The sequence below is a fragment of the Pararge aegeria genome, chromosome 21 (genome assembly GCF_905163445.1).
Source record: "Pararge aegeria chromosome 21, ilParAegt1.1, whole genome shotgun sequence".
Taxonomy (NCBI): Eukaryota; Metazoa; Arthropoda; class Insecta; order Lepidoptera; family Nymphalidae; genus Pararge; species Pararge aegeria.
Window position 1 is genome coordinate 9611425 of NC_053200.1, and position 15981 is coordinate 9627405.

The window sequence follows — 15981 nt, forward strand, 5'->3', positions numbered from 1 at the left end:
GGAATATGATACGTTTCAAATGATAAGCTAGGAAAACTTTTCGCGGAGTAAAGCAAATTAAGCAGAATTTTCATAGTAGCACTTTAGTTTTATTAAACCGTACAGAAGTTTGTTTATATGATTAAGTGACGGTATTTATAAATCCCCTAAAGGTATTTGAACAAAGCTGTTCAGTAGCAGAGCGTGTTAGAGACAGCAAACATTGAGTTACAGCCTACTAGTCGAATGATCAAAGTAGAGTAGTCAAACACGAAATGCACGTGCGAGTCCCAGAGGCTTTTCTATTTGTGTTTAGACAGTGGTGAAGCTAGCCCTAATACCTATAATATGCATCAAGACACACGATAGTGCGTCAGCCAAGATCCAGCTGAGAATATGAACTGGCGTCGCAGTTATCGTGTGTAATATTATATGTACTAGCGGATACGTCTGCGTATTTATGATATCCTTGTGTCCAGAAACAACGATACAGGTAAAGCTAAAAGGAAATATACACAATATACCTATTACATCCGCAGCCTATTAACTTCCTACTGCTAGACAAAGGCCTTGCCTTTAATAGAAGTGACTGTTTTAGAGCATGACCCACCACGCCGCTCCAATGCGGAATGGTGGGCAATATACCTAAAGAACTAAAAAAATATTATTTTCTACAAACTTTTACTCCCTACTTGACACTTTTGGGAGTAGTATTTGTAAAACTGTAATAGTGCCCCTTCTAATCTTCCGCCTTCCAAACCGGTGGTAGAGTCACTACAAACAGACTGACTTGATGTTTTAAATGTGCTTATTTACTTGGCCTACTGGAAATAAATGTTTTTTTTTTTTAATTTAACGATGGCAGGCGGGCACTTAATTTTTAAAGACAGCAACTCTGAAATAGTGACCGGTCGGCGGTCGCTTTCATAAAACCACCGGCGTAGGTTCTTTTGCCAGGAGTTTTTTTCCTTCCTACACCCCTTTTACCGGATACTTTTACTGGATATAATCATTTGTAAATGATCATACTTTGTAACAATAAGTTTATGACCCAGACACTCTGACATCTTTTTTTTTAGTAAAAATAATCTTCCGTTGTTTTCCGACATGCTGCATTACCGTTTTATTTTTAACATTGTCTCTCCAGGATAGCATTCTTCTGTTCAACCACATCTCGAATCCTCAAGCTTCTTACTCGAAGCTTCTGTGATAGCCCTCGCTTCTGCTCTGTACAGATGAATGGAGAAACTAATACAAGGCGGTATAAACTGACAGATGAGCTTAATAACTTTCTTGAATTCAAAAATTACATCGGTTTTCAAGCTTGCGCTACAACTTTTATTATAAACCACGCTCGGAACCACTTAGAATGCAAATGGCAGCATTTCCAGTCTTTTGAAACTATTTCTTCAAGGAAACTCACTGAAACATTGAAAATGTCGACCGCACCACATTTCCTTCCTAAACATTAAAAGAATCTAAGGAGTTAAAAAAGAAAATCCTCCTAAATGGTAACTGCTCGATCTAAAATTTACCCTTAAAAATTAAATATGGAAATGTTTGTCTTCTTTTGATTATTGCAAAATACTGCTTCTAATTTTAGTTTTTCTTCTAATTCATTCATGTTTCTAAAGTGATAATATAAGGCTGATAAGACAGAACTGATGGGAAAATGTATACGTAGGTATCAATTTAATATACTTAAACATACTAAAGTATTTATTATTATAATTGATTATTTTCATTTACAAACCCAAGTTCCCAGTGATCTTTATACTACCTGAAGGAAGTCATGTATTGAAAGTAAACCGAAGTGGCAATTACCATTCAAAAGAGATTTTCGATTAGGTTTTTCCTCATTTTCTTTTCTTTTTAATTGTATTGAACAAACTGAACAAAAACAGAAGTCCATGTTATTTGAGGCATTCATTTTATCTGTATATACTTAAATATTTATAAAACAATCCGTGTATAAGGCATATAAAGCAAATAAAAAAGTTAGAAACATAGTGAAGATAATATGAGAGAGATTCAAAAAGGTACATTATATTTTTTGACATCTAGCGGATTATTTTTCTTTCATTCAACTATTTACATTTGCCTCTACTAGCAGTAGATATCTGCTCTGATTTTATAAAGAGCTCTAATTTGGGTACCTCATTGTAAAAACCTTTGGAATAAGAAGCCAAATGGTTGAAAATGTTATAACAAATTTACAATATAATAATTTACGGATGAAAAAAAATGTACCTACTTCAAACAAGAATTTTTCGTAATACGCCTATTACCACAGGGTTATTGCATAAATGAATTACGCCGCTTGAGGGTAACAAAATTGCATTAAAAGCCTTCAAGCAAATCGAATCAACTAGCGACGCTATGAAACGTTTTTTATACGCTATGAAAAGTTTATATCATATGATCAGATACATCGTATTTTATCGCTCTAATTTTAATGAAACTACAATATCAAAAGATCACACCACTTACAAGTATTATTTCTTATCAATAATCAAACGCATTTCCCAATTAATGGGGAAGGAAAACTTCGTTAGGAAATTCGCATGGCTGAGAGTTCTCTATAATGTTCTCAAAGGCGTGTGGAGTCCACCAATCCGCTCTCGACCAGCGTAGTGGGCGTACCCTGTAATGGATCGGTAATGGGTAATATAGGAAGGTATATAATTAAGTGTTTTGATTGCTAACAGCTAAAATATAACAGGCATCAGTGCACTAAGCATGCGAAATGAGTTAGTTCGAGACATATGTACTGCTAATGCTAAATGTGCCCTGGCCCGCTCAAATCGTAGATCGTCAGCTGCGACTAAGTAATTGTACAAATTAAGCTTAAAAGTACAAATACAACAACTCGGTATTAGGTAAATATATCTTGTTATTTAATAATTACCAAGCTGTTCTTGATATAAAAGTTAGACCTATTTTAGATGCATCGAACACTTTATCACTAATCCCAACTATATAACATAACTATGTAAATAATTATCTTGCATTAGCCCAAATCATATATTGATTATAAACAACGCCCACGACTCTCAGGGAAATAAAAAACGAAAGAGTAATAAAATAAAATATGTTATAGCTATAGATTTAAGTATAGGCATACAGATGAATTTAGAATTTTTCGGGATTAGATGTTACATATGTCAAGGTACAAGACTTTCCATTCGAGACGTGAAGAAGAAAAGTATTTTTTACCTGAGAAACAAACAACCTATAATATTAATATTTAAATGATCCCCTTTCTGCAGATGGTTTCGTGAACACCACGAGTTGTTAATACCGATAGAGAAGACATCGCTCTGGCCAAGAGCAACGATACTTGGAGGTCTCCTCAGCATACAGAAACTGCAACGAGAGGATGCCGGCAGGTTTATTTGCTGGTTAAACAATACTGCTGGGGGAGAATCAGCACATTTCACAATCATTGTAACAGGTTTGAAATGAAAATTACCTTCTCGCATGTATTTGTTTATGCAGCAAATGTGTCAAATAATGTAAAGTAAATATGTGATAATGGTTAATAATGTGGTTTATTTGGTGGTAAAAATAAATAAATTTCAATTCGAATATTCGAATACTTATATGTTGATGAATGATACTGGTGCTAATTCTTTTGCACACAAATTTGTAACGAGTTGCTTATTTTAAGAAAAAGATTTCCGAAAACTTTTAGATAACTTTTTACAGAATCTTAGTGCGAGTGTTTAGGCACTCGTTTTTGCATAAATGTGTCTAGTGCTTTATGGAGTTTGCTGTTGTACACCTTTTTTCGATATTTTAGAATGAATGAAAACATAGTAAATTATTTATTAATTGAATATAAAATAACTAAATTAATAGACACGTTTACTACATTATCCTACTACTAAAAATACTGTTATAGTTTTCTATTTTTGGAAAACAATAACAGTGTTTTTCCTATTCTTTGAGACCTGTAAATCATTATAATATTTGGATTTGTGTACGACAGATTTAGCGCCATATTAGGCTTAGTTGTTTCGTTACGGTAATGTTATCTTTTTTATCGGTGAAATTAACGAGCCGATACACATTAAAATATCTTATCTCAAGTGGCAAAGTCTAACGAACACTTTGTTTACAGAACGAATATCCGTCCGAATCAAGCCAGAAATATTACGAACGAAATTCAACGTAAATGTCAGTTTCGATTGTAAGGTATCGGGACACCCAGTTGAACTGGTTTACTGGATACACGATGGGAAAGTTATGAAAAACTCAGACAGAGTTAAGCTGTCGGAAGACGGTTTAAAATTACATATCAAAAACTCACAGCAAAACGACCAGGGCATTTACCAGTGTTTTGCGAGTAACACGAGAGATCAAGCCTACGGTACCGCGGAATATGTCTTTACAGGTAACAATTAATCTGTTTTTCCAAAAATTTGTCGTAATGTTATTTTTTTTCAAAACAATCACAATATGTTAACGCAAGCGAATCCGAGGGCAAAAGCTAGTTTCATATTTATTGCCATCCGTGCGCGCCACTGGTAAACAGAGTATGAATTACAATTAAATTAACCATAGTCGGTAAAATATTTAGAAACGTATTTACGTTCGTGCTTCTGAATAAAGTATTCTGTATTGTTATTATTTTCAGTCATAATAAAGCAATAGAAAATAAATAAATGAGATTCAATTGGTTAAAAGAAATAATAAAGATTTCCGACAGAAGTTTTTACTTCTTAAAGTTATTGTAAATTGGATCTCGTACAGTGGATCAAAAAATTAAACCGAGTTTGGCAAACGAAGTTAGTGTATAAACTCAAATTAAACCTTAAACAACCTTGAATAAGAATCATTTTAGACGAAGAAAACTAATGTAAATGTGGGTTATCTTTTTTTTTTACAAGAATCGAAATTATAATTTCATGGACATCTTACGTTTAGAAACATAGCGTAACATGAGAGAGAGAAAAGATTTCAGATAAGAAAAGGAGAGCTTTTATTTTATATTATGCCTAATTAATGCAAGTTTTTTTTTATTGCTCATGGCTAAGGTCTACGACGGCAATTGGAAAAAGTGTTTGCTTCTGAGTCGCTTTAGTTTAACAAGGATTGCCAGATCAAGTCTACCTGATGCCCTAAGCAATGGGCCCCTATCCAGACACAGTAGTAAACTAGTATTGCTATGTAAATAATTACTTACTTAACGTCTTGATTACAAACTCAGATCATTTTTATGACTAGGCCTTTGTTAGATCTCGCCGTAGAGCACTAATGTAAATAAGGGTGATTTTATCTTTATTTTACCTTGAACATGTAAGAAATACGAAAAAATATATGTTTATTAGGCATTACAATAAACAACAAAGAATATTTTTTTAATTTACTAAAATGCTAATCAATTCAACCAATTGACGTCCACTGATGGACATATTATTTATATGGTATTTTGTTGAGAGTTCCACAATCCATGTTCCTGGGCCACTTGCCTACAGCGGCTCCCAGCGACTTGCCTGATGTCATCTGACCACCTCGTTGGGGACCAGCCTACGCTGCGAAAAAGCTACGCTGAGTTTACCGGTGCGGGGTCGCCATTTCAGCGCCTTAAGACCCCAACGTCTATCGGTTCATCGAACTATGTGCCCTGCCCATTGCTACGTCAGCTTCGCGACTCGCTGAGCTATGCTTAAATTAATGCTATAGAAAAAAATCTTAGTGTATATATTTTGCAGTGTCAGAAAGCCGGACGCGAAGTTTGGGGAATAGGTCCCGTCGGGCGCCCTACGCACGTAGCACCCACACACATGACGCTGACTGGAACTTCACTGGCACTAGAGGTATGAACTTTTGCATATATACGAATGTCTTTAATAAAGATATATTTTGGAAATACAGACCCCAACACCCATTGAGATACACAAAATTTTCTCACTACTATCCAAACTGCGGGTGCAATAGTTCTCCCCAAATACGCGCCGACAGAGTAAAACTCGGCTACGTCACATTAGAATTAAACCTTAATTAAATCTATATATTTATAGCTACAGCGTAGTGACATGCGCTTCATAAAACTTTGTGCACGAACGCCAGTGTTTAGAATAGGTAGAGTTAGACTGGGACTGTTTCAAAATGCGAAAATAAAAACACCCTGCTCTGTATTATGCTTTAGATTTCTCAGTAAAAACCAATACAGCAACGTGGATTGGCACGTGTCTCGAATCTTACCTTCACACCCCCTCAAATTTTTCCTTATTGATTGCTTTCATATAGAATCTGCTTTCCGAACCGGTAGAGTAGACACATGACAGTTGACGTTTCAAAAGTGTTTATAAAGTAGGCGAGCTTACTTGAAATAAATGAATTTTGTTTCTTTTTTCGTATATTAAGTTCAAAAACAGGAACGCACACTTGTATATTGTAATATCCGTTAGTTATTAGTAAATGGGATCAATATGACTTTTCTATAATGATACAGTTTTTCCATCAACGGATGCTGCGACAGTACTCAAGCTCTCGAGAGCAGCGACACCAAATAGCGGGGGAGGTAATTCATAACGGAAACAAAGCGACGCATAACTAACCAAACTATATTCCAAAATACACCTTATAGTGACGTGATAAAATCTTAATTGGAAAATTCATGGTTTAGTATTTAGTCAGTCGAGACAATGCGACGTATATAATCGTGAGTGCCATACCAAACTGTACCTTAGCATTACGAGAGAAGATTGAAAATAGGGTTTACTGAATACTAGTAGTGAGTAGCGTTACGGTGGATGCGCCCGCGGCATCGTGCTCCGTCACTAAAGCTCTTTGTTTGCGCTTAAGAGCTGGCTGTAATAGCTTGCAACGGATCCATAAAAATGGACTCTTAATATTTTATGATGCAACGGGAGCGGGTAAAGCATAATATGTTTCTAGTACGATTAGTTTTGCTTAGTTTTGTTTGTAGTCAAGGTTATATTGATTCCTTCATCATCATCATTATTACCAGTCCAGCCTAAAAACGGCCTCTCAGATTGAAAAGTGGCATAATCAAACACGTGAGGTTTGCTTGACTTCACAAGCCTTTAAGAACAATATACAGAACTTTCCAGCATGCAAGTTTCGGCACGATGTCTTTCTTCACAGCTTAAGCAAGATATATTGATTTGTTTAATTCTTGATTCTTTACTACACCGTTATAGCAATAATGTAATCGTCTACTTAAAACTACCTACCGAGCCTGACGGACAATGCACAGCCATTGGGTTACGGGCTTACTCCAAGAGAGGAATCTTCGAAATTCCTTAAGTAGGTATTACTATTAAACTTGGTTGGTAAGTATTTCATCGACATTGTAATCATCACCACAACAGTTTGACGTTCACTGCTGGACAAAGGTATTTTGTGAGTTCCAAAATCCAGGGTCCTGTGCTTGTTTCTAGCGGCTCCCAGTGACTCATTTAAAACAGAATTTAGTTTTCTCCTGAATAAAAATAATAAAGTACGTGTTTCATATATTTTTTTAAATTAACGCTTATAAAAGATCGAGGATGTCATTATATAAGTGAATAACGAAGAAGTGTATCGACTAAGTTATATAGTAAAAGTAATTAGTAAGTATAACTTGCTAAATAACTTTTTGGCTACTTAAAATATTTTAGTTTCATCGAAAACAAGACATTTAACGATGATAAAATTGCGGGCTTCAGTTAATATAATCACATTAAAATTTAAGAAAGTAAATGAAAAATTGGAAACAATATTCTTTAAACAAAGTAACTAAAACGCCTTAATCTTTACAAATCCCGGAATAAGATAAAAGGGATGGCGTTAATTTATCAATGGGATTACAAGGAAAAGCATAATCAGAAACAGCTGTCAGTAGTATTCAATAAGCTTTTAAGAAAAGCCGAAGCTTTGTTGGCAAATCATTCACAAATACAATCCATTTATTATTACTTAGAATAAGTAGGTATACTATAAGTACCTTTTCTATAAAAACACGATGAAAACATAGCAAAAAGGATGTCAATGATTTTTTATGTTAAAAAATCAATTGACATGCGTGTGTCCCGCAAAAACTGGAAAATGGTTCTACCTTGCTCAAAAGATTTAAAAATTTGTCTTTTATTTCGTATGCCACAATACGGCGGTGATTATGAAAATAGGAAATTAAGAAAACCTCAAAGAAACAGCTGAGATGTCGAAGAAACCGAAATTGATAATTTTGTATGGGAATTGCTACTTAGGATTGATAGTTAGAATAATTATTTTAGTTGATATTCTAATTCAAATTCAAAATTCATTTATTTCAAGTAGGCCTAATATAAGCACTTTTGAAACGTCAAGTCTGTCTGTTTGTAGTGATTCTACCACCGGTTCGGAAGGCAGATTCTACCGAGAAGAAGCCGGCAAGAAACTCAGCAGTTGCTCTTTTCCAACATCAACAATTTACTTTTTGTATTTTAACATTCATTTTTCTATCTTGTGAGAGCTGAAAGCGGAGCCGGATGCTTCCAAGCAACCTTGTCATTAAAAAATTCATCAATTGTATAGTAACCTCGCTCTAATAAATGTGTTTTAACAAATTCTTTAAACTTGTGCATTGGCAGGTCCAAAATCACCTTAGGAATCATATTATAAAAGCGTATACTCAATCCCACAAATGATCCCTGTACCTTACGCAGACGATATGCAGATGACACTAATTTATGACCATTTCTTGTAAGTCGACTGTTTATGTCCACTTTTTGTTTATAAAGACTAATATGTTGTCTAATATGTTGTCTTACAAATACTATACTATATGATATACTAAGTTAAACGGGTGATGGGTAATCTAGTCTTTATATCGTTACTTACGAGTACTTAAATAACTTACATAGTATATATTCGTGAATTCTACTCAATCACTGATGAGTTATTCATTACTAACTAATTACTAAATCTCTAGATTATATTTAGAAGGATACAGACGCCAGGGCAGGATTGTACGATTATTATAGAGGGTTCGGTTTCTTTTAAGTCATGAATATTGGCATTTCGGTTAACATTTTCGAAAACTAGCATATGCTTTTTCGTTTTCAATAACCTTTTCAGGGTGGAAAATAGTGGATGAAAAATGTATATTTTAAGGTTAAGATTTAACGGAGACATGCTTGGAAACACCAGATAAAAACTAATTGAAAACCTTCTCTTTGGAAGTGGGCTATAAGCTGTGGGTTATATTAATTAGGGAATATTCACTTAAATTTTATAATATATTCAACTAACGTAGAAGCACAAGAGTAAATGTAACGGAGTTAGCTTCTAATTAATTTCTATTCACATTATAATTGTAAAGTTATACAATTTCATGTTATTAAAGTTTTTCAAACGAAGCGTGCTAGAGAACACGTTTTAAGGATTTTCTCCAACTCAATCATTCTGGATATTCTCTTCATTCTCCGTTTATTATTAAATGAGAATAATACCAATGCCGTATATAAATAACAATTTCACAGCTACACTATCGTTATATTAGTATGTACCTTGTTTCATTATCCTGATGATTGTTTTTACTTAAAACAAAATCAATTATTGGCAATTGTTCCTTGAAAATTACTACAAAATCTTCAAAGGGTTAAAAAATAGGCCGAAAACGTAAAGACAGATACGAACGAAGTACGTCTTAATGACAGATTAACATTTGCAAAAGTTAAGGAGCAAGTTAAGTTCAAAAATTGTCCAAATGTTTCACTGGCGAGTTCATCATTCGCATTTTGTTAACTTATGAACCGTAGTACGGTTCACCTGTATGAATTTTGTTTTCGAGGTGTAAGAGACACGCAGTGTTGAACTTGCAAATAACTCAGCGATAAATAAGAACGTGCTTCCATTTTTTCTACTTAATTGTACACTTACTACTTAACTGGCATACTGTCCAAACCACGATAAGGACTTAACTCGCTGGTTATGCAAGTCAACTCGCTTTTTAACTTATGCAAATGTAAATCAGGCTTTAGACTATTTACTAAAATTTTTAATACTACTACTAAGTTGTTTATCGCGAGGAAAAAACAGAATGCTTCTTAGAAAAATAAACTCGTATATTTGCTCGGTGGCACACGTGCCGAAACGGTGAATCGTCGGATTTGCGACCACTTATTTCTATAATACCTCTCCCACTTATCCCGATTAAAGCTTTAAATACAGAACCAATTATCAACCGTAGGTATTGAAGAGATTAAGAGACGTAGTAACATGTAACAACACACGCGAATTAGAAACATTAACAGCAACTAAAATAAATAAAATCGAATAAATGCGTGCTAGATGTTTAGATTTAATAACTGCCATACCCGTCTTAGGTGTCAGGAATAATTACTGATGCATTCTAAGAACGTGGTACGTTCTTAGAAAGCATCAGCAATTAAACGGTGAGATAGAAGTTCAGATCGCGACAATACAGACCAATAAGGGTTCAATTTCATCATAAATTTTATTTATTTTTTATAGTGTTCTTATACTCGGAGGCAACCATAATTCAACAAAAATTGTTTTATTTTTATTCTATTTAAAATTGTATCATTTAACTAAGTTAATCGTGCTTCAAATTTTCTCTATGGGTAATTATTTACTTTCTTTCTTTCGAGAAAACTTTATAGAGCAAACCGAAGAACCATTAAGTCAAGAAATACATAGATTTTTAAAAGTTTAAGTTCTTTTACCTCACATAACGGCTTACCTTTTACCTCAATACCCGTATTCACATTTCACAATTTATTATACTTGAATTAAAAAAGTTATCTAATATAGGGTTATTTAACGAACAGTTTCACTATTTAAAGGAATGTTGCCTTAAGCAAATATAATCAGCCTTGGACAATTTAACGTGATCTCATACATTTCATACCCCGAGCCCGCTTTACAAATTAAATACCATTACCTTATCTCTGCACACAAGCTATTTTTCCAGCGGAAAACAATAGACTCTGAAGTTATTGTGTTGCCCGTTGGGTATACAATTAGGATGAATAAAGATAATGGGGTATATACCTATGGTTAGTACTTATCCTTCGTTAGATCGTAGGCATAAGAATATTCATTCGCTAATTGTTTAATTTTTTTCACAGAGTCAAAACCAGAACTAGTTTATTGGTTCTCAGAGCAGACTCTACAACCTGGACCAAGTGTTTCACTTAAGTGTGTAGCCATGGGTCATCCGCCTCCACAGTTCTCCTGGCTGTTGGATGGTTTTCCCATACCTACAAATTCTAGGTAAATAGAATAAAAGTAGTTAATCATAGTGTTTAATCGAAAGAATATGAATGTAGGTATATTAATTGTATAGTAATAAATGAATATGGTTTACCGAATGTGGGACTACAAATCTTGAAAATGGCCCCTTAAGATAGAGTAGCGCGTAATTTATAAATATGTTTTTAATTATTATCACTGCAGATTAATTATTTCCAACTGTTAGCAGGTCAATCATTTAACAATGGAGAGAAAATACAGCATAATCTTTTTAAATTCAGGTTCGTCGTAGGCCAGCACGTTACACTCCAAGACGATGTTGTCAGCCATCTTAATATCAGCAGAGTAACAGAACAAGATGGCGGTGAATACGCATGTGTAGCCAGCAATACTGCGGGTAGAGCACTTCATGCAGCAAGAGTAAATGTGTACGGTCTTCCGTACATAAGGGAAATGCCTAAAGTGACAGCAGTTGCTGGCACCGATTTAAACATTAAATGTCCGGTAGCGGGGTACCCTATTGAATCGATTACCTGGGAAAGAGGTAAGTTACTTACGAGTACCTACAGTGATCTAAGGTTAGTCGTAAACTGTAAAAGAATAAAGTTATTTTGTTGTTTGATGATTTAAAAAAAACAGGTTCCCTGACCAATTTCCATATTATAGTGCACTAGTGCGTGCGAAAACACAGATCTATTCCGTCTATTTTCAGCTCTATTCCGTCACTCCCATAGTACGATGGGATAGCAGCTCCGACACGACCGGTAACCTAGTAGGTACCCCCGAGGACGTTATGTAGCCCTGTAACGACACTATGGGATATCCGAAACAAATCTATTCGAAACCGTAATCAAATCTGAAATGAAAGTTTCAAATAAGTTCATATAGGGTTCTGGCTTAAAAAAGAAGGGTAACAGGTAGCCCCATGGGTTCTTTGCCATGTTTAGATAATTTTCATTATCTCGATATTCTCGGTAAACTACATTTACATTGCATTTCATTAAATTATAATAGGCATCCGTAACTGAAACCATTAGAAACTTATTACCCGTAACCGTATTTGGAACCGGTGTTATTCATACTTGTATATCAGTTTCCATACCCTGATCCAGAATTTCATATTCATAACATGAAACATCCCTGGTATCTTTAATAAATGTAGGCATGCTTAGAAATCTTTGCGGTTTATGTTACGGATTAGTTACCACCCTTAACCGTTCATGTTGTTTCATCGTCTACAGTAATGGATACATTTTTGCGTCGTTTTGAGCCATTACGTTGGGAAATAAGATTTTCGTCTTATTACCTTTTTAATATGTGTAACAGTCGTCTCACCAAATTCTTATCAGACTGTATCTTTCTTTTTGCTGCAATGGGCTATGATTAAAATCATTATATGTCATATAACAAACAGAACGTTTCATAGTTTTAACAAAAAACATTAGGTACTACGAAACCATCAAACGCAACAGCCCAAAGAATAACGCGAACTGACGAGAAAATTCAACAATGCTGAGAAGAAAACGCAGGAATCAAATATATCTCCGATTTAACCAAGCGTTTGAAAGGACACTTTAGTGAAAGAGTATCGAATTAAACTCGAGGGAGAGTAACTTTCTCATAGCAACAGGTCGTTAAGGAAACTGGGGCAAGTAAGCGAAGGCAAAAATACACAAAGAGTGTCATGAAAGCTTCTGTGACATCATCGTTCTGGAGGATTGTTGACATTTCTACAAATGCGACAGTCTTATTGTGACCTAACAGCCTAGATTAATATTAATTTCATACGCATCTTTACTTTAGCGTAAAATATTTATATCAGAAACAGTATTTAAATTGCACTAAAAAAAATATTTTCGCGTCTTCGTTCGTCTAGAGAGTTAAAAAATATTTAATTCAAATTCATTTTTCCGCCATCCGTTGGGTTGGCGTTATAAAAGTTTTACTGAAATGTGACGTTGAATCTAGCTCGCTTTTAGCTGTATAACTTTTAATATTAAAAAAGGGACAGGTATTTGTAAAATAAGTAGGTGTTCTAACAATATGAAATTTATAATATCTTTATTATTAATATCTTATTTCACATTGCTCAAATAGTGGGTAAAAAGTGTTCTATCATCATAATATTTTATTCACTCTATCTACATGATACCAACATTCAAATGATGATTAAACATGATCTTTTAGTATAGAGATGATAGATTAATAGAAACACAACAAAGCTAAGAACCAGCTAAGTATATATCATACCATGTATAGAAGACCTTTAAAAAAAAGAATACTCGATTACGTCATATTGTTTTGTATAATTATACCACGGAATTTGTACATTGAATAGTTGCAAGCGAAGTGTTCAAATGAGAAATAATAAAGCCATTTAAAGATTCCGGCTTAATGAGATCTCCATGAAAAGATAAGATCGTTGTTGACAAGGGTCGCAAAGGAAACGGAAAATTACGGGGGAGTGACCGGCGAGTCTTAATTTGATCTTACTCGGTAATTCTGTTAAAGTGACTGAGGATTTTACGTTCTGATATTTTTTTTATATCCCTTTGATCTGTGGACGACGGTTGAGAGTTGTGGGAAAGAGTAGTTGTTCTATTTTAGTTAGGAAGGGGTTTGCGATACTGTAATATCTTCAGCCTTTTCATATCTCAATATTGAGTACTCCCTCTTATCATATTACAGAAAAGCTGAGATGTGGATATTCTTGTTTTATTAGACGTTCAAATTTGTTAGAAATGTTATAGTACATTATAATTCTTGTCGATAGATGGTCAAACGTTGCCTATAAACCGGCGACAGAAAATGTTTCCGAACGGGACTCTAATCGTTGAGCAGACGCAAAGAGGGGAAGACGCTGGCACGTATACCTGCCAAGCGGCTAATCGACAGCGCCATATCGCGCGACGGGATGTTGAAGTACAGATATTAGGTAAGTGTATCCCGGAAAGATTTTTATTAAACCTAAGCCATTTCAGGAATTTCTTTATTTACGTAGTTACATAAGTTTACAAATCATTTTTTTTTCAGTTTCACATTAAAAAGGTCACAGTCATAAAACCCATAACATTTCGGTAACATTACAACTCATATATTCATTTTTGTGGTTGTATATTACAACATTAAGCTCATTATTACACGGGCACATTGCCAGAGAACTTTATCAACTACAAACATATATCAAAAACCTAATAGTAAAGTTTTATTCTGGAGCCCGATTTCAAACATTAGTCGCTAAATTTTTACAGTAACTTTTCGAATTTAGTTAGCGAGCTTTAAAGCACCATAATAAATAGCAGCCAAAGTATTCTTCCACAATACATTACAGTGTAATATGTTATAAATGCAGTTAGGTGTATATGTAGTTTATAAATACAATTTAGGTCGTCGAGCACACGAACAACTCAACACAATTTAAACTGACATCCCCAATGTTTGCATTCTACATATTCGTACAATATAAGTAAAAGTGTGCTGCGTTCAAGGAATTCAGTCAGCGTAGCGCGATTACAATTCCCCTGGCATCTACGAAACTTTTCACGGTAAATAGGTTCATGAAATAAAAACAAAGAAAAAAGATTAAAGCGGCGCCGCAGACTACTTAAGAATTCCTAAACGGTAGCCAAAGATTTTGCACTAATTAAACGTAAAAAAGAAACGAGGCAAAAATGTTATTTTGTGGCTGCCAAAAGTTTTCAAAGCGTATTACTTTCTAAGGCTACAAAGTATTTACATACATTAAATTAACAAACGCCTCGGTTTCAAAAAAATATCACTCGTACTCTTACTCAGTATGAAAGTATTTTTTTTCTTTTCAGTGCAACCAAAGATATTGCCTATTCAGCCGCTGACGAATTTACTAAGGGAGGGTATGAGAGCGGCTATTTCCTGTCAGATATTGGAGGGTGATTTGCCGATTGCATTCCGATGGGAGAAAAATGGTCAGCCGGTGACGTCATCCCCATATGCACCGAGCGGTATAATAACTAGGCGAATGGATGAGTACAGTGCATCGCTTGTGATAGAACATATCACTTCGTTACACAGTGGAAATTATACGTGTATAGCTTCCAACGTTGCAGGATCTGAACGTTTTACTGTACCACTTACTGTTAATGGTAATAATATGCATAACTTATTAATCGTTATTTTTAATATTGCCTGTTTTCTTGGATTTAGTCTGAAGTACTTAGATACTACTTGACTTAAATTATTACTCACAGTTCCCCCTCGATGGCGTCTGGAACCCAATGACGTTGCGATTGCAGCTGGCCAAGACGTAACTCTACAGTGTCAAGCGGATGGGTACCCGAAACCTAACATTACTTGGAAAAAAGCAGTTGGTATGTGTTAACTTCCAAAGCTACTGTAGCTACTTCGCTCATTATATATTTTCTCATTTCTCTTAACTTTAATACCTCAGGGAACACGCCCGGCGAATACAAGGACTTCATGTTTGAAGGAAGCTCTCGTGTCTTGGATAATGGATCACTAGTCTTCGAAAGAGTAGCAAAGGATAGCGAGGGACATTACTTATGCGAGGCCAGAAATGATATAGGAGCAGGGCTCAGCAAACTTATCTTTTTGAAAGTTAATGGTAGGTACCTAATTTTTATTCTCGTACTTAATAACCACCAGCATATGGTTGTTCTGCTATTCCGCTTAACTTGGGTATGTATTCTGAAGTCAGAAATAGGTATGAGCTCATTAGCTCATTAGTCTTCATCTTTGTGGTAAATCTATACAAATTTTTAAGCTTTTTATTTACGATTCCAAACATCTTAACAAAGT

The 15981-nt window shown here is 34.8% G+C and overlaps 1 protein-coding gene across 1 annotated transcript in view; it reads left to right on the forward strand.

The window, feature by feature from the left end:
• LOC120633183 (Down syndrome cell adhesion molecule-like protein Dscam2) overlaps nucleotides 1-15981 on the forward strand; it is a 68973-nt gene that overhangs the window by 38304 nt on the left and 14688 nt on the right. The window contains exons 6-14 of the mRNA XM_039903314.1: nucleotides 3249-3433; nucleotides 4103-4365; nucleotides 5681-5801; nucleotides 11064-11208; nucleotides 11469-11731; nucleotides 13961-14122; nucleotides 15009-15308; nucleotides 15414-15533; nucleotides 15614-15787. Of these exons, the coding sequence (XP_039759248.1) occupies nucleotides 3249-3433; nucleotides 4103-4365; nucleotides 5681-5801; nucleotides 11064-11208; nucleotides 11469-11731; nucleotides 13961-14122; nucleotides 15009-15308; nucleotides 15414-15533; nucleotides 15614-15787 (1733 nt within the window). The remainder of the gene's footprint in view (nucleotides 1-3248; nucleotides 3434-4102; nucleotides 4366-5680; nucleotides 5802-11063; nucleotides 11209-11468; nucleotides 11732-13960; nucleotides 14123-15008; nucleotides 15309-15413; nucleotides 15534-15613; nucleotides 15788-15981) is intronic.